This window comes from Scomber scombrus, chromosome 13, assembly GCF_963691925.1.
Source record: "Scomber scombrus chromosome 13, fScoSco1.1, whole genome shotgun sequence".
Classification (NCBI taxonomy): domain Eukaryota; kingdom Metazoa; phylum Chordata; class Actinopteri; order Scombriformes; family Scombridae; genus Scomber; species Scomber scombrus.
The window spans coordinates 7,990,295-8,015,752 of NC_084982.1; the positions used below are offsets into that span (position 1 = coordinate 7,990,295).

General features: G+C 41.2%; 1 protein-coding gene across 1 annotated transcript; it reads left to right on the forward strand.

Moving 5' to 3' along the window:
• Window positions 1-289: 289 nt before the first annotated feature.
• Window positions 290-11,109, forward strand: efhc2 (EF-hand domain (C-terminal) containing 2). The gene is made up of 15 exons (XM_062432264.1): window positions 290-331; window positions 803-991; window positions 1,289-1,439; window positions 1,705-1,928; window positions 3,114-3,365; window positions 4,120-4,227; window positions 4,912-5,050; window positions 5,870-6,035; window positions 6,157-6,299; window positions 6,754-6,950; window positions 7,108-7,241; window positions 7,590-7,784; window positions 8,802-8,894; window positions 9,183-9,282; window positions 10,981-11,109. The coding sequence occupies exons 1-15, from the start codon at window positions 290-292 to the stop codon at window positions 11,107-11,109; spliced, it is 2,262 nt and encodes a 753-aa protein (XP_062288248.1).
• Window positions 11,110-25,458: the final 14,349 nt, after the last annotated feature.

Below are 25,458 nucleotides of genomic sequence, written 5' to 3' on the forward strand. Positions count from 1 at the left end.
TGGCTAGAATGTGTAAAAATGCATGCGTTTCTAGGAAAGATGGATAGAGGTACCCTAAAGTATTTGTCTCTTCAGAATGAATATTTGAGGCAGTTATTTTATGGTAGGATCTTAATAAAATTTTGTTAAAAGGTCCTAGCTAATATTTCACTGGTTCCATCTTCTACAAACGTTGCTAGGAGACGCCCCTAAATAAAACGTTTCCATGGTTACCAACAACAGACCGTTGAAAATTCAAGCCCACTGAGTTGAGGGGAGGCAAACTCATTAATCTGTTAATATTACCGCCATGGCTTTACCGTTTCTACCTGGTAATTCTCCCAATAAACACGTAAGTTTGCTACATTTGGTTTATTTCACATACATTTGATTTGACTGAGGTCAGGAGGGCACTGGGCAGTACGCAAAATAGACCTAACATAGCTTTATGGAACCGCTAACTATGTAGCCTTATTTAGCTATTTAACTCGCTTGGGCAATTTAGTTATATGAGTTGATAAGAAGTGTTTTGATAGAATAAATGGTTGTTAGTAAGAAGTGACAATGGACAAAACAGATTGTTAGAAAAAAAATTTGTGCCATTATTATTTTTAAAATGCCACTAAGCTAACGTTATGTCACTCCTTGCTTTGTATGCACTTTGACCTAGGAGACGTGTAAGTTAGTATCATGTTCAGCATCATTACAATAATTATTGTCTGTAATAAGCTCACTACAGCTTTCCGACATCACTGAAAAGTTACATTTTCATAGACTTCCACTTAAGTTGACAGTTGAGAAGAGTTTCCCTTTTTTGCTCCAGCTGGCAAAGGAGAGATTCCACAAATCCCAACATTTTGACTACTCTAATGGAGTACCTATGCTGGTGGGGTCTGAGAAGCCAGGCATTGGAGGAGAGCTGTTAATCGGCCAGATGATTAAACCAAAGTATTCCGTCTACCCCAAAGGAGAGGGCAGTGATTTACCATCATGGGTGGCCTTTGACAAACAGGTGAACTGTCTTTTCACTCCCTGATCACTGGGTGGATGCATTGACATTGTGTCTGATTTAAACCAAGATAATATTTAGCAGTAAATATAAAAGTTTTGTTTCATTCAGTTAATGGACAATATAGTTTATAAAAATGTGTTTTTACCAACCCTGCATTAGCATTTAACATGTTCACTTACTGATAAGTCATCAAAGAAATCTTGGAATGCTAATAATTAGTTTATATGGTGTTTATATCATGTATTCCAGCTGTAATTTGGTCAGTCTCATTCACAAAAACCCACTTTGTTCCTTCAGGCTCTGTGTTTTGAAGCATATTTTCAGGAAGCAGTGCCTCAGGCTCAGAACGAGACATACAGAATCAGAAAGTGTAGGATCTACTTCTACATGGAGGATGATACCATACAGGTGGTGGAGCCGGAGTACAAGAACAGTGGCATCCCTCAAGGTGAAAAAGGATGGATATCTGTCTTACTGCCATGTTACTGGAAACCTATTGTGACTGTTGCTCAAATGAAAATGTTTTTGTTTTTTTGTTCGTGCATGATTTCAAATTGTAGCTTCGCCAGGAAAATCACTTTTCTGCAATCAATATTACAACCGACTGAATGATAAATTTGCCGAAGTACACAAAAAATACGCTCCACTGAGATATAACAAGCAGTTTAAAACCTTTTTTTTAATCAATGATGTAATGTCGTTCTCTGTGACAGGAACAATTATTCGTCGTCAGCGTATCCCACTGCCTCCCCCAAACGATGACCAATTCTACAACATTTTCCATTTCAACCTTAACCAACAGATGGTGCTGTACTCTCACATATTCACTGTGACTACCTGTGACCAGTTTACCATGAATTTTCTCACAAAACTTGGGGTGCGCTTAAATGACCCTACCACTGTACCTGATGATCCCTACAGCAACCTACGTGAAAAGGTAGGCTTCAGAGTTAGATCCTTTTATTCTCTTCAGGCATTAAAATTACTCCAACAGAATCCAGTATTGAATATATCATGAATTCAAGTTTTCTCGATCGCTTACACACTATAACTGAGCTTATTGACTAAGCATCCTAAACCATGATGCCATCCACCAAAAGATAGACCCAATTTCCCAAAACTATAAACACTATACCCCTGTTTTTACTCATCGGCTAATTTAGAAATTGCTGGCATTCAATATCATTAACTCAAGTCATCACAGCTGGAACCTAGTTAACACACAATTCTCCAGGTGCAAACACTAAGAGTTACAATTGTTCACACACTAATCAAAATATCAGGATAGATAGATAAAGAGCTGTGGGTCACTTCACTTGTTTTGAAACAATGGCTCCATAAAGACCTGAGGCAGAATAAAAGTGATTGCTTTTTTATTGTACAAACACGTTTTTTTTTAAAATTGGTTTATGCTGGTAAATATATGGAAATTATTTTCACGCATAATTTCTAGAAATGTGTTAGCAATCGAGAAAAACTGTAAAACCAAAATAAAAATGTTTAAAAAATCACCAAAACCAGAAAAATGTTATGCCACTCCAAATAAAGAGAATCAGATCATATGTGGCATTAGGAATTTAACTTTTTCTGATTAGTGACACAATTAAAAATAGTTACTGTAAATAAATCTATCAATCTGTTTTTAAATATTTGATTAACAATTTAGTTTATAAAAATCTAATAGTGACATTTAAAACTGATGTTTTAAAGCTGTCTGTTTTGTCCTACAAAAACCCATATTATAGTATATTAATTAAAGTATTTAATTATATAAAACAGAACTGTCGATCATCACATTGATGGTGCTGGTACATTTAATCACTTCAACCATCAATTAATAAGAGGTTTGTTTTTGTATTTTTAATTTTTTTGGAACAAGTAATTATTTAATCAACTCATCATTCCAACACTGCTGCCCTGTGCATGGTGATGCCCAATTAAAAAACATTAATACATACCTTAAAGAAATAATTATTTCCAAAACAAAAAAGCTTTTTTAAATTGGTGTGGAGAGACAGTACATATGGACAGACAGAAGTTAAAATGTAAAAAAAAAATTCTAGGTCTCATATGCATGTTTGACAGCATCCGTTTCTCTTATTTCACATGTTCCCTCATCCAGATTGATAAAAGTATGAGGCCACTTCGGCCGTATGAGAGACGCGACACTCTGAAGCAGTTCTTGGACCATGACCGCAAAGTCCTGCGCTTCTTCTGTTTCTGGGATGACACAGAGACTGTGTTCGGGGACCTGCGGGAGCTCATACTACACTACTACCTGGCTGATGACACCATAGAGATCCATGAGGTCATCCCCCCAAACTCTGGCAGAGATAGTGTGCCCACATTCCTCCGCCGCAGCAAACTGCCTAAGGTGAGGCATCATGAAAGGAGCTGTTCAAAAAGAGTCTCCTGAGCTATAAATATTAGATGAATTTAAGGTCATGGAAATGTATGAATAGTTTAGAGTTTAGAAGATAAATCCCAGACAGGAAAAGTCTGAAAATTTGATAAATTTGCAAGGAATGTAAGGTAAATGTGGGTTGTACATAAATGTTTGTCCATTAGCATATTTTTGCGGTGGTTCTTTGAAAGTGCAGTGCCTCTCCTTCTGGTTGGATGACCTCTTTTCATCTCGCTCTCCCACCATCCCTCCCTTCACCGAGCCCTCATTCACTCTGACAGGAATGCTGTAGCATCGAGTCCCCCTCAAGCATTTTGACTTTCTCCTCCCGTTACTGACTGAAGCCTAATTCATCTTGAAAGACAGCCAGGCCTCAATCGAGTGTGTGTGTTTGTGTATGTGTGTGTGTTTGTTTTCAGTCCAGTAATTTTGTCTATTCTGTTGGCTTTCATTAAATGTCAGCCCTAAAGATTGGCCAGAATCCACCATCCAATAAGAAATCATCACCCCCTTAATGACAGATCACTTCTTCATTCTGTCAGTCTGCCTTACGTCATGCTCTCCTTCTCTCACCCCCCTCTCCCATTTCTCTTTCTTCCAGTAAATTCAAGGTGTGTGCATCTGTGTTTGCGAGTAGAATGGTCAGTTTTGTAAGGATGTTGTATAATGTCTTTTGTGTAACAGTTTCTACCCTTTTCTGCCATTGGTTGTTATTTCTTTACAGCGCGGTCCAACACAAATTAAACAGCCCGGAGCACTCACGGATCGCACAGTGCTCAATGTGTTCGCCTCCGAGAGTCAGGGAAAACGCTACATACTGGACAGCCTCAAAGTATGTCCTGTCTCAGCCACTTTCACACTAAATATCATGCTGACATCAAAACAAGTAGAGGAAATTATAATTGAAAAATGAAATGATATTTGAGGGATCTCAAAGTGACATGGCAACAAGGGAGATGGTCCTGTAACCCAGAGGTTGCAGCACCGACAGTAAGGATCAAACAAGCTATACTACATTTCCTGTTTCAACATAACAATAGCCCCATGCAAATTATTTTCTGACTTTGGTGATGAAGAACTTGACTGACCTCATCCCTGTCACACACCTTTTAGGATGAATTGTTTGTGTTGTTTGTGAGCCAGGTCTTATCACCCAGCATTACTGCGCAATCTTGTTAATGCTCTTTTAGCTGGATGGGAGCAAATCCTTACAGACAGTTTCCAAAGTCTTTTTGAAATCCTTCCCAGATCAGTGGAGGCATTTTATAACAGCAGTTGGTTATGGAATAAGATATTCAACACTCTTATATGGATATAACACTCAGGTGTCCACATACTTTTGGCTACATAGTGTATTGGTTGAGCTTGTACTAGAAACTCAACATTCACACATTTGAACACACTGATTCTTAACAGCCGTGCAACTTCTCAAGTAAGTGTTATTTAGCTAAATTTGATATCTTCAATAAGGGTTTTCTCAGATGTGGTCTTCCCCTCTCTTTTTTGTTTACTGCAGACAGGAGCTGTGCATGAGGAGTTTTATAAGGACTGTGATCTGATGTTCGGTGAGGAGGTGAATGTGTGGGGCAGGAGAGTGCTTATCTCTGACAGTGATGAGTTCACCAAAGACTACTACCGCTCCAAATATGGCATAGGTAATTACTACTGTCATGTGATTAATTCATTTGTGAGTGGTTTCATAAATGTTTGCATCTGTACAAAAAAGCAAACCTGACGCAATTTGATAATTCACAGTCTTTTCCTCATCATGTGGTAGTTGTAGTCTTTAGTTCATGCCTGCATTACATCAGTTTGACCACTTGGGGGCAGTAAGAGCAAGGATCATCAAAGGCTAGAACCTTCTGAATCCTGAGACTTGAAGCAGAGAAAGTTTTTCAGTCATGACATATTTGTTTATACTGCAATTTTGACAATAGCTAAAGTGACAAGAGGTGAAGATGCCACTTTAACAGAATATTTAGGTGCCTTTTAATAGCCTGTATGTAATGTTCTAGTCCCCTCAGTCAGTTTGTGATTGATGGATATTCTACATAGAAGCAATAACAGGGTTCAGCACCACTGTCTGACCGACATAAGATACTAGGGCCCTCCAGTGCTGGTATTTCTCCCTGCCTCCACAGTCAGAGGCACTGGGGACCACAAGAGGCACACTGCTCCCCAGCAGGAGTAACCCAAGCTGGGCCAGGTTGTGTCTGCCACCCTGGGCAGGTTTTGGGGCTCGCTGCATTAGTCACAGTAGTAAACCAGGGGGAGCCCCCAGTGACAGGCCACTGTGATGGAAGGTCCTGTCTGACTCTCAGCAGTCAGAGGTCATCTCAGGGTCACCGTCAGCCCTGGCCGCTGTGCTCCTTCATGGATGGATTACCTGCTGCCCTCTGATCATTTCAGCTCTCCTTCTGGATTTCTTTCTTCTTTTAAGTGTTTTGTCTTTTCTTTCTCCTTCCTCCTCTCAGAGGACTTTACCCCAGTGCAGTACAAAGCTCCCCAAGTCCCAAAACCCCCGAGGCCTATGCCCCCCTACAACGGCTTTGGCTCAGAGGAGGACTCGCTAAGCTCCTGCAAGGGCCTGCTGCCCAAACCTCCACAGAAAGATTTCCGCAAATTTATGGAGAAAGACAGGTTGGATGGCTTGTAGTCACAGTCACAATCAAATTACACACTGAAATACTTGTCTGTGTGTGAGTGTGTATTTGTGTGTGTATCAGTGGCCCCCATCTCTTGTGTGTTTATGTCCCCGTAGATGTGGCCTAGACGGTAATGTGCTGAGTTTCCGCGCCAAGATGGTGACGGCCGATGAAATTGACAGAGACAGGGTGTTCGTCATTTCCTTCCACCTCTGTGATGACTCCATCAGTGTGTTTGAACGCCCACAGAAGAATTCAGGTAGAAACATTTGGACCAAACTGCTCCCAGGACTTCAGATACAAATCTATTACTCTCGTGGCAAGCATTTGATTTGTCAGATTCAGTTTCCATTTCCAGAATCGTTTCAAAACAGATGACATTTAGCTCATAGACCTAGTTTTTTCAGGGATGGAAATTTTCCAATCAGTGTAAATCAGCATTTGAAAGTATTTATTACAGTGCGAGATGAATAGTATGTCATGGCTTCAGGGACTTTTTAGCATGCCTCCAAAATGAGATATCCAACCAATGATGTAAAATAAAACGATGAGTAGAAATTTAAATTCAGTTTAGACTTGAATTGAATTTATGAGTTGGAACATATTTAAAAGGTTATTTATGTTCATTTTCATTCAATCTAAAAGAACAAATAATGTTTCAGTAGAAAGTACTGCTCACACTTCTTTCTTCTCTCTCACATGTTGTGTACCAGGTGTGCTCGGGGGTAAGTTTCTGGAGCGCGGTCGTGTAAAGAAGCCAGGCCAGGAGCTGTTTAAGAGCCAGCTGTCTGAGTACTTTATAGCTCAGGATCTGTATGTCGGAGTTACCCTTTGCATCAACAACAAGAACTTCCAACTTGTGGATGCAGATGAATACACCTTAAACTACATGGAGCAACATGCCGAGGAGGTGGGAACTAAAGGTGGAGCTTGTCTTTGTTCAGCCTCCAAAACCATCAGTTGTTAGCTGTGTATTGCTATCAAACAGTGATCTTTTCATTTAGTGTTACTGAACTCTATGTGATTAAAGATTGCATGTTTGTGTTTGTGTTTGTGATTGTTTAAAGTTCCCCAAAGCCAACATAGGTAACATCCTCAGTAAACTACGTTCGGTTCCGGAAGAGAAAAAGAGTGAGATCAGGAAGTTTCTGGCTCTCAGTGACCCCAGCAACACTGGCTTCATCTCATATGAGTCACTCAGGTACATTAGCAGAGCAAAAACAAAAAGGTCAAATTCAGATCCATTCAATGTATTTAAGATCTAACTTGTAAGATATGATGACCCAAAACCTTCACATATACTCAGATATTGATGATAACGTGTAATTCCAATTAACAGCACAATGCTAATAATAATTATACATTAACACAACCGTTAATAACAGTGTGACAGTAAGATTTGATATTGAGATAGAGATACTAACTATATCAGTTAATTCAAACTTGCTTGGTATCTGTTCTTTGCAAATGAAGATGTGTGAGATGTGTCTCTTATGTCGTTTGTGTGTGTTATTTTCTCTGTGTACATGTGTAATTGCATGCACCACAGGGGCTTGCTGACAGGTCTGGAGTGCAGGCTGTCGGAGCATGAAGTGCTGGTGCTGGGCCGATGTTTCTCAGCGCGAAAGCAGCCTGAAGTGGACATAGGGCGGATGCTGGCTGTGGGCCAGGACATCCTCAAGAAGAAGAACTTCGAAGAGCTCCCTGAAATGGCCAAAGCCTTCACACACAACGACCGACACAAGTAGGCGGGTGCACACACAGGAAAACACACAGATGTTTGCTTTAGAAAAAATACTGTTGCAACAGGAACACACACACACACACACACACAGGCAGATAGCGTCACAACAAGACATCAATCGTGCAGCCAGTGGCCCCATATCTCAGAGCAACGATTAGTTCCAGCAGTGCAAGAGTGGAGCATTGGAACCAGATGGACCCAAAAGACCTGTATGGCATGTAGCTTTGCAGGCCAGAAAGGACACACACACACACACACTTGGTTTCTCTCTGTATTTCTTCCCATCTGTCGCCTTCCTTCTTAGCTTCCTTTTGGTGCATAAAATCCCATGTTTACAATTGGTTACACACATTTCTCAAAACTGAGTTCACCTTTTCAAAACTCTGCTCTCTCTCCCTTTCAAAACTGTAATTAATGTACACTACATACAATCTTCACATCCATATGCAAGAGACCTGTAACATGAGCTAGGGTTATCTGAAGCAAATGAATGGTCAACGGTGCCATAAGGTCAAGCTGCCTTGTCTGTTTATGTGGCCGTGTTGACACACTCAGTTAGTGTGAGATTGTTCATCATCATCTCTGTAATGAACATGGCATGACAAGAATGTCTGGTATCACTGTGGAAAACAACTGTGGACATAGAGGACAAGCATCCTCTGTTTCACACACTCATCGTCCTTACACAAATTCAGTTATGGGCATTTTCTATAAATAATATATTGATACAGTGTAAGAGTGGTAGCTTTTTTTAAAAATAAGGCCAACTCATATTGCTGCTGATGGCTTATTTGCTGCCCTGACAATGATGACTAATGATCACTGATACTGTTCAGCGGTTCTTATAAAGTTATCAAAATATCCAGATTATGCAAGTGTGGATTATTTCCAGTTTAAAGTAAATTTTTTATTTTCTTTGAGCATCATTCAAATATCCCACTACAAAACAGACTACAGCAGTATGACAACTGGGGCCTCTTGGCTTTTTTTTCTCATGTTGGATACCTATGTCTCCAGAACTGGCCGTCTCTCCACCAAAGAGACAAGGACCATCTGTAAGGCCTTCCAGCTTCCCCTGCCTGAGAACCTGCTCGGATGTCTGCTTAGGAAGTAAGAGCCCACTAATCACAGCCTTGTTCGGGTTTCAACAGTTCAAGGTCCCACAGCATTTTTAGGATGATTCTGAATTATTTATTTCCACTGATTATAAAATATAAACCAGTTCTCTGCCCGGATATTTTTCTTGGCATACATGAAAAATCTCTGTAGCAGTATTTAAGATTAATACCACTGAAAAACGAACTACTGGAGCTACTGCATCTTTATTTCAATGTTATTTAGAGGGTTTTTTTATTAATATGTACATCCATTTTTAATGTGGATGCATGTCTGCTGTAGGTTTGCTGATGGGGACGAGGTTGACTACCACGCCTTCCTGGCTGGTATTAACTGGATAGAGCACCCTGCTCCCCCAGTAATGCCTGAAGACATCTTAAAGGTAAGAGAGAGGAATGTCAGTAATGCTTCTAAGATAAAAGCAACAAAAAAAAGAGTAACTTTTTAAATGAGAGTGAATCAGGAAAAGCACAGATAGTGATTTTACAGTGTGTGCAGAGATTTTTAAATAGCTGTAATTGAAAATCAATCTACATCTTACATCTTATCTGTGATGACTCAGTGTGTAAGTGAGCCAAAAGAAGAATCAAGTGAGTGGAAAGAAACGGTAAAAAAGGACACTAGAACAATTTATTGTGCATGGAAAATTACTTGAGAGAGACACACTCACACGCACACACACACACAGAGGTGGTCGGAAAGGAAGTAAGTAGCTTCTTTGTTTTTCTTTCTAGCATTTGTAATGTAATGTCGATGTTGCATGCTATGCCACAGCCAAATCTAAACTCAAACAGGTGAGCAGGAGAGATACTCACAAGGGCATGACAACGAGGGGAGGCCGGCACGTACAGAATCAATCAATCAATTTATCAATCAGTCTAACTGTATTTATATAGCACCTTTCAAACAAATCAAATGCAATTCAAAGTGCTTTACAAGCAACTGGTAAAACATAGGATGTTAAATGGATTTAGAGACGAATGCACACCAAAACATCTAAAAAGCCAAAAACGTGAATTTGAATAAAACAACGATAAAAGATGGGTACTTAAGATAATAAACAATAATTCAAGCAATAAAAACAGCATCAAAAATGAAATAATGAAATACTACACAAAAGAAATAGTAATATAGTAAAACAGTAAAATAAATAATAAATCAACAGTAACATGGTGCTGAAATAAAAATGTAATATAAATAAATATAATTCTAAAACACTCAATAGAGACAGACTAAACAGATGGATTTTTAATTTACATTTAAAATATCAATATTTTCAGCTCCTCTGAGATCAATCTGTCATTATTGGCAAACGACAGAATGAGAGTGGACTGAATCTGTGTGTGTGTGTGTGTGTGTGTGTGTGTGTGTGTGTGTGTGTGTGTGTGTGTGTGTGTGTGTGTGTGTGTGTGTGTGTGTGTGTGTGTGTGCCGAACTCAGAGCTTACTCGATTGTAAATTTTCCTCTGTCACTGGTTTCCAGTTGCACTTTGCCTCACTGCATTCTAAACCCAAAACAGTCTCTCAATCTCTGCTCAGCTGCTCTGCCTTCCTCAAAAAGTTCCCAAGAAGATAGAAAATCGCCCGTGAACCTAGTGCTGCAAGGTGTCACAAATATTCTGCCTCATAGTGAAGACTTGACAGGAATGTCGTGTTTGATTGGCCCAGATTGACTGACTGGTTCCTTTGCTGCAATCCATATACTTTTTAATATTGCTAATTTTCATGTTATTTCTATTCGTTTATATTGCCTCGTGTGCACTAGTCTCAAAAAGAAGCTTTGTTTTCTGGGTATGAGGTTTAACTGCTGTAACGGAGGACAAGGACAACCCTACTTTTTAAAACTTTTTTAAACAAGTCTGTTATTCACACAGAACATTAGATAAACACTGGCAATTTAATGTGCTTTTCAAGATGTTTAAATTACATGAAAGAGATCTTTGACAGACACACAATAACACAGTTACGGTATTAAAAGGTATTTAATGAACAGTAAAAGCAAAGTGGGGACTGAGAGATAAATTATTGGCAACAAGTATTTTAATGTTGTTTAGTAAGCTGAGTGTTCCTGTCGTCTCCAGTTTGATCTGAACCTGAAGTTTGAAGACAGAGAGCCTGCAATGAAAATCGTCAACTACTCTGCCCTGCTGAGTGACGTATTCATCAGCATCTCCACCAATGGTGGCCCAACAGCCGCCACCTCGACATAAACGCACACGAGGAGGTGAAACCATTCTGCCTCACTAACTCAAACACATCCTACTCACTCCTTAATTAAAGAACATGGCACATGAGCTAACCGACATCTGTTTTTTTATTGTGTTTTATAATGGAGATGTGTAAAACTACAGGGGGTAGGTGCAAACTGTGTGCGCAATTTGTGTTTGTTTTCTTGTATATGAATAATTTAGCCGTAATGGTTCGTTCAAGCGCAAGCTAACATAATCCAGTTAACTGGAAAATTGACGCTTTAGGGGGGAAAATTGAGAACACAGATGCTTTCTGATGTGCTTGTGCACGTACATGAGTTGTTCTGAATCCCTTCATGACACAGTAAAAGACACAAGGCGTTAAAGCAGAACCATATTTCAGCTCTGGGGACCGCACATTCACACACATAATGATTACAGGGTATTACGCTGTATCCTCCAGCACTGTGCTAAGTTGATAAGGGAGAAAATGCTCTTTCAATGACTGATGTGTGCTATATGCTGACGGTATGCTGGCTAAAACCTCCAGCAAGACAGAAGCCATCCGTATTGTCAGTCCACAGCTGTGGAAACCAGACATACTGTAGATAAGCTCGACAGAGTCCAAAAGCCAGAACGTGAATCCAGGTCAAAGACACCACATATCTTTATCATCAGAGCTAAATCTCATCTGCTCAGGTGGAAAAGTAGAATATGTCCTCTGTTTTCTTTTATCGCTGCTCAGCACCTGATTATGATTGTTTGAATCTTTTATTAGTATTATGGGTTTATTGTTGATAATGTTCAGTTATATTAAACAGAGATAACATATAAGGGAGAATATTGTTAAAGGTTAAAGGAGTCCTAATTTACAAGGAACTACACCCTCATTATGTGTTTAGCTATCAGTATAACTGTTATAACTATGTAAAAATGTAAAAACACAGGTTGGTCAGGGTTGAGGCACCGCTGTAATCAGAGCCTGCACTGCAAATTCTAATAAGGGTCAAACGTTAGGTAATCAACCACCCATTCCTCTTCATATAACCATCACACACACACACACACACACAAACACACAAACACACACACACACTAACATCAAACACACACCTCTCCTGACTCTCCCCCTTCACACTCAGCACAGAAACAGTACATTACATCACCAAGGGCATTATCAGGTCCTCAGCGTCTGCTTTCACACGTACTAAAATATTAGCTTCCCCCAGTCCCCCACTACCGAAACACATACGGTGATGTTGTTGCGGTTGCTGATGACAGGGAGCTTCCTCCGTGCGGCCTTTTTTTGCCATCTGAAACACAGTGTTAGAGAGAGAGACAGAGAGAGGACAACGAGGGAGGGACTCCAACTCCCCACCCCCCTCGTCCAACCCTCCTTCTCTTCCTGTCAGTCTCTGTCTCTTTGCTGCTCGCGCACGCACGCACACACACACACACACACACATCCCATTTTCTGCCCTGTCATGCTCTGTGGCACAGCAACAAAAAATTGTGCGAATTGCATCATCATCGTTGGTCTTTGCAACTTGGTTGCAATATATAATATAAAGAATATCCTTTAAGATTAGACTAAAGTCTTGTATTTTATATATACTGTTAATTATAGGATAAGACTGACATTATGATTTATTTGTCGTTCTATAAACAAATCTCATGAAAAGACTCAAGACCACAACGAATTGGTTTGTCTCTCAATACTTTCTAAATACCCTACCCTGTCCTTGGCTCTCAACACCAAGCTTACGGTTTTCTACTTAAGACATATTTTTAAAAACAGATCATAAATATATGGTTTTTAGGTTTATGGGAAATCTAAATAATTTCTTTGAACAGCTAACCACTTTAGTTTTCAGCAAACGTTACTCAAACAGGAGTAAATTGTGTATTTGTTGGGAACTATTTTTTAGTAGAGGATTTGGTGCCTGCATACAGCTGCAGGTATATGTACATGTATATGTGGGACTGACTTGAAACAGCAGTGCAACAGTGCGGCTCACTGGTGTGTTTTTAATAGTTTTTGGACAACAATAGGGTCTGTTGCACACAGGAATAAGCTGTATCAGGCTTGGATAAACACTTGTCAGTAGGATCAGTTGATTGATGGTTCTGGTCTTTTCATGGGATTTGCTGACAATCAGGGAACCAGCCTTATGCTTTAATGAAGATATGAGTATAATGAGTAGCTCATACCATGTAATCATGATTGTTGGGTTTGATTCAATCTGTGTTTTCATGAGCATTCTTTCAAATATAGACAAAACTGCTATAAACATAGTGTAAACAAAGAAATACAGGCTGTAAACTACATGATTCAAATAAAATATTTTAATCTGGTTTCACATAAACAATTATTTCAGTCTTATTATTGTTTTTAATTGAGTGTATTGTCATGTTTGTATTTGTAGTAGAATCAGCCTTTATGAAATCATGTTTCCCAACCCAAACCACCACGTTGACTAACATGGGAATCGAAACTTTAAACGGGGATAAAACTATCATGAATCACACTTCCTGACGATGTCTCCTCTCAGCACGCCATGTTTTGTTGACGCAGTTTGAGGGACGACTCTCTGTTGTTCCTGTCTCTGCTCAGCAGAAAAAGAACATGGAGGCTCGTTGTAAAGAGTCTGGTTCTCTTGTTTTGTTCCCATTCCACTTTACTGCTGTTCTGCTCAGGACCACTGCACTGTAAAAACTGATATACAGGAAGGTCATAAATGTCTCTGGGGTTAAGAGGATCTGCGTGTGTTTGTGCTCTTGCAAGTGTGTGTGTGTGCGCACGCACGTGGGCGTGCGCGATGGGCTTAATGTGAGTCTGATGGAGTCATGGCTAATCTATGAAGTCTAAACAGATATCTGAGAACAAGACGGGGAAAGTTTCTGTTTACTGGCCACATGCCCCTCATTCCTCATGACAACAAATCCTGAACCTGGAAGTGCACAGACACAAACAAACACACCACAGAGCACCTGCGTTCAGTTTTTCTCAGAACTGTTCTCCCACAGCAGCAATGTTGTAGGCCCAACATTTCACTCTGAATAAGCTTCTTCAAGGCTAATTGATATCACATCATAAGTCTCATTTTAATTCAGTCACTCCAATTAATTGTTATGCAATTTAATTGGGGAAAGTACATTTGACATATTTCTACATTTAAAATTGATTGATTTTGTTTCCCTAATTGATTAAAAATAAAAATGTTGGCCTGTTTTTGACAACATCTAATAGCATCAGAAAACACTATAAACTTTGATTTAGTTGTTTTTTTTAGTATTTTCCCAATTTCCCAAACACTTGGGCTCCAGATTGTCTCTTTAACAAGAAAAAATGTATACCAATGAGAAAATCAACTTTCAAATAATACAGTTTTTGTAGACATAACTTTGCACACTCTCTCTTGGCAACAATGTGTGTCTACCTACCTATTGGCTCCTTATCAAGAAGTAAGTTAGTGCTGGAGACCGTCACCGTCCCAGGAGGGCTGTATAAAAAGTTGGAGCAGCCTGTTAAGTGTTTGCCGTCTGGGCCAGACTGGGGGCTCTCTGTTACGGCATTTCTATAGAGATGAAGAGAGTTAAGCAGACTCTTTTTGGCCACTCTCCTTCATTCCAGTGATTCCTCAGTGCCTATGGGCATTGGCACAGAGAGGGGGGGTGGAGCGGGTTGGAGGGGGGGGGGAGGTCCGAGGCTTAGACCCCGCTTTACAGGGTCAGCCACTGCCCCAGGTGCACATGGGGAAACACTTAACCGCTCTCGCATTGTTCCATATCTCCCTCTATCGCTGTCTCCCAATTTTTCTCTTTCATCCCTCATGCTTTCCTTCTCTGCGAACCCCTGAACCAGGACTGCTGTTGTCGTTCCACATGCAGTATCATGCTCTACAATGCGTATGTGTGTGTGTGCGTGTGGAGTGTTAAGATCATCAGCTACACTGTGGTCTGCACTCACCGCGTCCTCATTCCCTTCTGAGGAGTGCAGCTTCTCTTTGGTACCAGTGTTTTTTTTCTTCCTGTACCAGATATTATCCCTCTATACTGAACACTTGTACTGTGCACTCAAAAAACCAGACCTGGTACACTCATCAAACATCGGTTGTCTTTGGCAGCCGCTGTCACATTACTTTACCTGGTCAAAAAAAGAGAAAGTTATTCTATACCGGCTCTAAATTACAACTATGGGACTATTTTCGTTTGGCTCCCAGCGGAGGCCATTTTTGAGGAAAACACGCCTGTTTTTCTGTTGCACACCGGTCCACATAAATCTCCCAAAATTATAGCCTACTTACATTTTTTTTATGTAGCTTAAAATAAGGCTGGAAATCAATCTTCCAAATGAAGACTGAATATGTCTGTGCTCCATCAGTCAATCCACAGCTTTTTGCTTCTCACAGATAATACAAACCGGCTTGAAATAAGCTTTCCTGCACTGAAGGAAAGACCAGAGAACTTTAGCTGAAAACTGACAGAGGGAGATATTTAACTCTTAAGGTAGGGGACCAGAATTGTGTAAAAAAAACAGTTAGATTATTCTATTATATCAGCTCAAATTCTTCTACAAAGGAACAAAGATAATCAGGGTGCCTACAGGCCAGTGAGTGTGTGATTGAGCTGTGACCCTGCCCGGCTAATCCCGTTCTGATGAGATGACTCATGTCACATCAGGTCCAGTCACATCAGCGTTCCCGTTGCTCATGGGGGACAGCGTGTCAGGTTGCCTACAGCAAAGGTGGGACTTGATAGAGACCAGGACAACTACCACATCACACTCATAATAGTCATTGTCTTATGTGCTTATGTAACAAGCGCGCAACCCGACCTCAACAGCCAAGAGGTACGGGTCAAAAATGCAAAGCGGGCAGTGACACATCACTAAGACGGGCTTTTATTCAGGTTGAAATTGGAGTAAAGATTTCCAGGCCATGAAGAGAGGTTGCTATAATCTTAAAAAGTTACCTGTCAACAGCTGTCACATAGCTGTTGTCACACATTTATAGACTATCACTACAGAAAGTGAATGCATTTGTCACAAGTTGTTGGAAAGCGTCTTTTAAGGTGGTATGTCATCTCGGTGGATCCCCTCCTTTCGCTCAATGTATCTTCTGTCTTCTGGCTTTTTCCTGCGCTCCCTGCCTCTCACCCCACCCCTCTTCCCTCCGCATATGGGATTCACATTTGGCTTTACCGAACATTCTCTTAATGTGATATTATGATACATTATCTGAAGCCATTTTACTCGCTGTCACCACCTCTCATGTGGACGCAAGCCAAGCGAGACAAAGAGAAGCGGTCAGATTCTGTCCAGGTGAGTTATGACCATTTAATTTGACACTGTTCACAGCGGTGATCATTTACAGATCCTGAAAGTAATCAAAATACAAAACTGTGCTTATGTGTGTCTCTCTCTCTCTTTCTCTCAAGGAGCCTGTTGGTGGTTTTCACCCTCTCCTGCTGCCGGCTGTAAATCGCCTCTGTCGAAGGTGTGTGTGTGTGTGTGTGTGTGTGTGTGTGTGTGTGTGTGTGTGTGTGTGAGTGTGTGTGTGCATGTGTGAGGGAACAGAAGGTGAGAAATTTGGGGGTCAGCCGAGGTCTTTCAGGTAATTGTGCTTCTTAAACTTTTGACCCACTAAGCCCTACTTAGTGTGGTGCAGCTTGCTCCCCTTATTTCCCCCGAGAGTGTAGACTCTGCATACCAGGACATGTGTGTGTGTGTGTGTGTGTGTGGGGGGGGGGGGGGGGGGTACAATGAGTATCTGAACATATGCTGTGAGGCTCACACATCTAATGTTAGTCTTTTTCACCTTTTCTACACTGCACTCATTGTTATTTTGACTATTTGACAGCCCTTTTCATAAGTAATCAGGCTGAAAAATATATTACCCGAACCTCCTTCTCTCCTCATTCGTCTGTGTGAAACATGTTGAAAGAATGTATTTTAAGTTCGTTGGCTCTCGATGATGACTTATTTGTCTAGCCACGTCTTCTTCTCTTCCTCTGGATTCCTTCCACATCCCAGTTAGCGTATTGTTCCTCCAGCATCAGTGTCATATTTTATTATCACGCTTCTGATTTTTGGGAACTTAAACTATAAAAAAAAAAAACGCCAACACTGCAAACGCTACAAAAACGCAGAGAGCAAAAACTACTGATGTAACTATCGCAATCGATAAGCATTTCCGTGCAACACCTCAGGGAAGATATGACCACTCGTTTTCTCAGGGAAACAACGATGCCTCCCTCACTATTAGTCTCCCATTCATCATAGTTTGTCCTTTTTTATAACTTCAAGGTGTCTGTCTTCATATGGAGCCAGGTGAGAATGACGGATGAGGTCGTTAAAGTTTGTGCGCTGGGCTGATTTGCTGTCGTTTTCATCATTTCCACACATACAAGCACAGCACCGTCATATAATTGTTTACAGATGAAGACAAATAATCCAAACTGAAAAAATACACCAACCCGTGCTGACAATTGACCCACTGGGTCTTGTATATTTTTTAAAACTGAGTTATGAATGCACTGCTGGTGGGTTTTTTTTTACACTCCGGCTCATACGTGTAGTGTTTGAGAAATGAAGTCTTGTGATGAGTATAATTTGCAGGACTTTCACGATGAGTGAAGTAGAACATGATTTGTGCAACGTATTGTTTTTCTTATGATGACTTATTATATTATTTTGCCTGCAGGTGGACGATATCTCAGCAGCACAATCCAAACTGCAGTTACAACATAGGGGTTCCTATCAAGAGAAGATTGCTGAGGTATTTAACCTTCCGCTTAACTTCTCTTCTTTTCCTCCCCCTCACTCGCCCACCTGCACACCCCCCACTCCTCATGTCATGGTAGGAGAAAGCGTGTGAAGAGGAAGGCCACAGGGGCCAGTTGTTTTTAAATAAACTAAATCTGCTAACAGTTTTATAACCCTGACCTCGTAAAACTGGCTGCAGCTTTTGGTCAGCTCTCTCTTGATGGGGCGAGCAGAGCCATCCAGGGCTGGAATTCCCATTTGCCGCTGTGGAGCGTGTCGGTGCGTCAGCTGGTGTGTATGTGTGTTTCAGAGAGTGAGAGATAGAGAGAGAGAGAGAGAGAGAGAGAGAGAGAGAGAGAGAGAGAGAGAGAGAGAGAGAGAGAGAGGAGTGAGAGAGAAAGGGCGTATGATATACGATTGCTGTGTCACGATCCACATGTGACGAGCGTCCTCACAGGCAGAGCATCCAGGCTGCTCCGTCTTTCTGGTGATTTCCCTGTACAAGAAGAAGTGAGCGAGTGTGGCTGTGGGGTAGGAAAGAGAGAGAGAGAGAGAGAGAGAGAGAGAGAGGAGGTGAGAGAGACAGTGAGATAGAGGGAGGAGAGAGTAGCATTCAGACAATCTGTGTGTGTGAGAGAGGTTGAAACAGGAGAGAGGAGCTGGCTGGGAAACAATAGTTGAACAACAAATCCAGTGTTGCATGCAGGATCTCTGCGTCTCTGGATACTTCTGCTGCCGAGCGCTGAAGGTAAGACCCTCACCTCAGTATCAGCACACCTGCAGCTCTACAAGGATTCTCCTGGCTTTGACTGCTGGCTTCTTCCTTTTTTTGTACCCAATAGACTGAAGATATAGTCCTTCAAAACCTGTAAAACCTGTAGTTACTTTTTAACAGTCCGTAGATGATATACTGCGATATACACTACCAGTCAAAAGTTTGGACGCATTTTCCCATCACTTGAATGAGCAAGTGTGTCCAAACTTTTGACTGGCGCTGTATGTTTGTTTTATATTTAAGCATTTTTACATGCTGCACGTGCATGCTATAGATCTATACTCACGGGCAGTTTGGGTTCCAAATTCGTGTCACGTTCGCTCAGTTGCACATCCCTTAGCTCAGGTGTTCATTCCTCTTTTATTGCAGGTATTTTCTGCTCCGCTTGTGTCCAGAAACGGCAAGTGGTTGTGATTAGGACGCAGTGTGACATGATGTGTAATAGGAGGAAACATGTTTGTGTTGGCTCTGGTGGATTCACTAATCAGGCACTGACAGCGAGGCTGGAAGGTTAGCGGAACTCACAGAGCTTGCAGGGAGTGTGTGTGTGTGTGTGTGTGCAAGAGTGTGAGGTTAACGGTGGTGTGAATTACTTAAGATATGTGTTTTACAGGTGTGCGCGTTTATGTCCGTGAGTGTTTGATTGACTTGGCCTTTTCCGTTGGACCCCGAGGCTGCTGGCTTATGGCAGAAGGAGATGATGACAGATATAATAGACTCTGTGGTAGGTAGGAGGAGGAGGAGACGAACTACCACTTCCATCTGACTGAGAGGGAGAGGCGTGTGTGCGTGAGAGGGGGGAAAAGGTGTTTAAATGAAAAATGAAGTGAGTACAAAAGAGTAGGGGATAGTGAGAGGGGAAAAAGTGTGAAGAAAAACATCTGAGAAAGGAGACGGGAACAGCGAGCCCGTTGGAGGACAGGCAGTGCCAGAGAGGGACGTAATAAATAGGAGAAACAGAATGAAATTGAGATGTGTGAGAGGTGGAGAGAGAGAGGGAAAGTCAGAGCTGGAGGAGGTGAGAGTGACAGTGAGCCTGACACAAGAAGAGGAAAGAGAGAAAAAGATTGAGACTGTGTGATGCAAACATGCCTCCAGACATCCCTGCACACTTCCAGTGACACCAGATGAGAAACAGTTTGTACAGTGAGAATTTTTTTTGTCTGTAAGAATCTAGTCAGCATCCGCACTCTAAAACTAAAAAATACCAAAGAGCTGTTTGGAGAAGAGAAAGGTGAGGAATGGGGAGTAGGAGGTGTGTTTGAGACATCACACATTCAGCCAGGTGCAGATAATACAGTAATGCTGTGGCAGAGCGGTGCAGGGTGTCTGAGCTCTAATGTTTCATATTCACACATACACATACATACAATGGCCTTTTGTGAGTGTATTTATTTGGACAGTGTCGAAGCTCCAGTAGGCAGTTTGCAATGTCTCACCACCGCAGGAATGTGCTTCTGACAAATGGATGCTCTGCACGAACCGCCGGCCTTCGAGAAGATCCTTAACACCGTCCTGCCAGACAAGCATGTGACAGATCTCTGCTGCCCAAAGAAGCCTGATCCAGTACGATAAAAAACAAAAACACGCCTACGACTCCTTCGCTCACTCTTTTCAAGTGCCTCGCGCTCTGAGCCGAATGGAGGTTTGATCTAGTTTCATGCTATGGTGGTAGCCTGCAGCTCGGTACATTCTCAGTGATCCTTTCTCTCTGGTGAGGAGGGAGAGAACAGAGGAGATGGATTTAGGATATGAGGTGCATGTATGTTGACCCAGCAAGATTATGGGATCTGTTTTTATCAAAGCAATGTTAACTGCACTATGAGCGGCCGCTGCACTATGATACACCGAGCAGTGGGCAGGAAGAAATCGAAATTTGAGAATATTCATACCCTTTCTGTCTATGTGTATCTCTGTCCACTGTTTCCGAGAAGCCCAAATTGTAAAGCTAACACAAGCTTAGCTCTGGCTCACATGGCTGCCAGTCACTGGCTGCACACTGCTCTCAAATCCACACTGTTTGTCTTATCTTTACTGGGGGGGATATATTTAGTGAGGAGCTTAGCTTTTAGGAGATTGGCGCGTGGGGAGGGTGCGTGTGTGTGCATTCGTGCGTGCGTGTGTGTATGTGTGTTTGTGTGAAGGAGAGAAAGTAAATTTGTGTGTGTATGTGTGTGTGTGTGTGTTTCGGGAGCTGGCGTCAGTGGACAGTCGAAGAGCTTGGCACTCTGCATGCCAAAATGTGTGCGTGTGCGTGTGTGTGTGTGTGTGTGTGCGTGTGTGTGTGTGTGTGTGTGCGTGTGGCTGGAGGACAGGTCTGTGGGTCTGTACACTCCCCCCACCTCGCTCCAGTCAGGAATCTGCCCTTTAGTTTATTAAAAGCTGGTGAAACAATGGAGGGAGGTGAGGTTGAGGAGGGGGTGGGGGGTTTGGGGGGGGTGACTGAATAGAAAATTATGACGTAAACTCTGGGCAGGCTGCCGCAAGGGGAGCAAATCAGAAAGGAGTGTGATGATGTCGTTGGAAAGAAGAAGAGAGGGAAGGACAGAGACAGAGAAAGGTGTTTATGATGACTCAAGAAATTATGCCTCCACCGCTCTACCTGTCATTTCGCCCTTATTCCCCCTCCTCTGACCTCCTTTGATGCACCTGTTCTGTGTTTTGCGCGTGGCCCATTGGCGCACGTTGCCACTGCAGACAGGCCCGCCCCTGGACAACAACTGTGTACTCAGCTGCCGGCTGGCCTGGGTGATAAAGCAGTGGATCCCCTCTGAAGATCTGGCTCCTCAGCCCGGCCCATGTGCCATCACATCAGCATCCCAGCAATGTTTAGAGCCCCCAAGAGCAGAAGCACAATGACCATGAGATCACCACACGGCCCATGTGCATGTACGTACATGTGTGGCTTCGCGTGTGTGTTAGAACAAAAAAAACCCATAAGTGAGGTGGGCAGGGGATATTTATATATGCACCCCACTGCTAGGAACAAAAACGTGGCAGCACTGAGAAGTTCTGTTCTACACAACATATGGCTACAACAGTTGGGACGCGTCATTGTGTCACTGTTCATAACAGATTTTGAGACGTCATTGTTTCACTTTTACCTCTAGAACAAAAGACTTTATTGTGAGTTATTTACACCTCTTTTGGACGTTGCTTCAGTGTGTCAGTGAATTGTCACAAACAAGGAGAAAAGTCATTAGTGCTCAAACTACTAATTATATTCATTAGTGATCAGTAATAATCAGTAATCCTCTGATTATTTTATTGATCTGTTGATCAATTCTGTCTCAAATGAATGAAAACTGTACAGAGCTCAAGGTGAAGTCTCTCAGTTACTTGTATTGTACAATCAACAGTCCAAAACCCAACAGTATCTCATTTACAAACACATCCTTGTATCTGAGAAGGTAGAACAGGTGAATGTATGTAAATGTTGATTTATTAATGAATCCAGTCAGAACTATTTATTTGACTTGTACAGTTTTGATGATGGTCTTTCTGAGGTCTTTCTTTTTCAGTGGTGGAAGAATAATTTGGACCTTTTACTTAAATAAATGTTGGAATACCACACCATAAAAATATATTCCATTACATGTAAAAATGTTACTCAAAATCCCAGCTCCACTCAAAAATGTGTTTTTCTTCGTGTGACTTCTTCACTTTGAGCTTGACTATGTTTGAGCTCCACTGTGCAGAATAATGTATGTGCAGAGTTTGACACTAGACGGCCGTTTTCACTCGCATCTGTTGAAAGAGGGAAAGTTTCTCTGTGCTCGTCGAAAATCTGTGTTTAAGGGGGCCCAGGAGTATGATTTGTGACATCACAAACTGTAAGGAAACTAAACTATATAGTTTGGAAGCAACTTACACAAGTGTGATGTGGAAACCTGAAGCATCCAGCGGATTTTTCAATGAGGGAGAACGACATGTCATTTTAAGGAGTTTAATAAGGTAATTGGAACTTCTTTGTGGAAAAACTATATTATTTATCCAAGCAGAATCTTTTTTTTTGTATCTTACAACATGTCTGGAGAGGAAAAAAAGTATAAAAATATCTCTTCAGGAAAAGTACATATACCCATAATACAGTAGAATGGCTGATGTCAATATTATATTATTATAGATCTTTTTATAGGTCTATAGCGGTAAATTAATTCTAGTGTAGTGAGTAAAAAAAACTTTACCTCTCTCACCTGGCTGAATGTAGTGAGAAAAAAGTATACTTAGTTAAATACACAACTGTTATTTACCACCATTTTACATCATACATCGTGTGTATCTGTGTGTGTGTGTGTGTGTGTGTGTGTGTGTGTGTGTGTGTGTGTGTGTGTGTGTGTGTGTGTGTGTGTGTGTGTGTGTGTGTGTGTGTGTGTGTGTGGCATCTTTCCCACCATTGCCTCTAAGACAGACATCATAATATCTGCTCTCCTTAAGCTTGGAATCACCATCTCATAACTCTGTAAGTCCTAAAGCCTCAAACCAGAGGGATGGGGGTATGTAAGGGGAAGGGATTGTATTGTGGTTATGTGGTTTGGCTCTCTCAATATTCTTAACCTGGCCCGAATCATTTTGCAGATACTGGGCACCGCTTAAAAAATCTTCCCCTCGGCAATGTTGCTAAAGCTGTTTCCACAAAAATGAAGTAGTTTACAAAATTTGATTTGCTCAATGACATTTGATATGTCTTTTAATAAGCAGCAAATTCAGAACTTGAGATTGGGTCTCTACACTTAATAAGTGTGTAGTTACATATAATACACGCTGTTTAATAATTTCATCTGCCTGTGGGCCTCCAGCTTATGGACTCTAATTAGTTCTTTGGTACCAGGAATTCCACATTATTCTGGAAAAGAGGAAAAGAGCATGTTTTACATTTCTGGGCTGTTGTGCCAAATCATTAAAGTTATGCCTTCTTAGCAGTGCCACGTACCTGGAAGGCCAGTCAGAAACTGTAACAACTTACCGTTAGTTTAACGTTGGCCCTCCCCCAGCAATTTCCAATCATTGTTTAGCAACTGTAATTAGGCCCAGCAGGCTTGTCAGGTCTGGATTTCTTCACATGCAGAAGCGATGTGCATGAAGTTGTATTCACAGTGATACTAAAAAGTATATATAGAAATATATGTTTGACTAAATTTCAAATATTTCCCCAGAATACCTTTTTTCATTTTAATAATAAAAACATGTAGACATTGTTTTGTCAGATAAAATATGATTTCAGTTGTACTTAAGCATCATATCATGTATGTAGCCATCAACGGCATATTTAAGACCCTTTTAAAGACTCTCTTTGTAAAATCAGTCAGATAGAAGCAGTAAAAAGTCAGACAGAGCCAGTGATTTCAGCCAGTTCGTGGAGCTAACATTTGTTTAATTAGCTGCAATTGATAAAATCTACGAGTGTAAGTTGTCATTTCAACCAGCAAAATCGGCACGAAATGAGAAGCCTGAAAAAATAGCGTGAATTACGAGTGGTTGATATACTACTGTTATTGTAAACTGAATATGTGCCAAAACAGTAATGAAAATAATTGTAAGTTGTAGCCCTTGTTGAATCTTGCCTTTTTTTTGGTTCCGGGTTTTTTTATGGCATTTCCAGACAAAAATCCCAGCAGCAAGCCCCCACCTCATCCCTTCCCTCTGATAATAAGGTCACCACTCCAGACCACTTCTGCTGGACCCACTACAAACACAGGAAGGTTGTGATAGCTAATTTCTGGACGTATCCCCACTTCCTCAGGTTTCTGCACGATAGGACACACTCCCCTCTTCTCTCATTATCAAATATCTCGTTACTCACTTGAAGCAAGAACAGTGTAACCACTGTATTCTATCGTTTCACCACAGGCTCACTTTTCCCACTCCACTGAGCTCTGAACACGGGCTGCTGTCACTGATGTCCGGTCAGAGGCTTTGCGATGACGAGGCTGAGAACTTGGACATGTGCCATGCAACTCAATGTATCTAAAACCAGGGCTTTCCACAAAGATATGGAGTAGCCAGCCGGTGGGAAAAAGTAGCCAGCTAGAGTGTGGGGAAGGAGAAACATTGTGGCCCTAAAAACCATACTCAAAAAGCACTATTCCATCACATACAGTGATATGAATGATTGCATATTTTAAGTGAAGCATTCACTAGCTTCATTTTGGGTGGTATCTTTCCTCACCCTTTTCTTCTCCATGGATCTCTATTGATATAATCCACACCTATCAGCACTAAGCAGGTATAATTTTAGAAAGAACATTCACTTTGTTACACAGAAAGCAGCAGAAAATGGCTGACAGTATAGAAATTACTGACAGTTAAAAATGTAAACCATGGAAAAACATACATACTGTACTTCATCATCTATATTACTGCAGGAAGTTCCATTACATCATACTTTATTTTTAGTTTGCAAAAAGTACAAATGAGTTCTAGTATATTTTAAACTGTAAAATTACAGTGTAAGGGTGATGCACGGCCTACATTTTCCTCATATGAGAAGCTTGTTACTCTGATAACATTGCCTTTTTTAGTGTGTGTTTGCAATACGTCTTAGAAACGGCTCTGCTGTAAAAAAAAAAAACCCTGCAATGTAAGTTTGCAGATGTTTTAAGTCCATAAACATGTGTGTGGGGTATATGGAATATACAGAGCTTTCAATGGGCTTTTTAATATTTACAGCGCAATTATCAAGTTGCTGCCACCAGTGTTTTCCAAAGCAGCCGGTCTAATGAACATGTCTGTGCAATCAGTGCAATCCTTAATGTGTTTTGTCATCAATTATTTTGCTAATATAAGACTCACAATAAAGATGACACTCTGCACTCTACTTAGCAGGAAA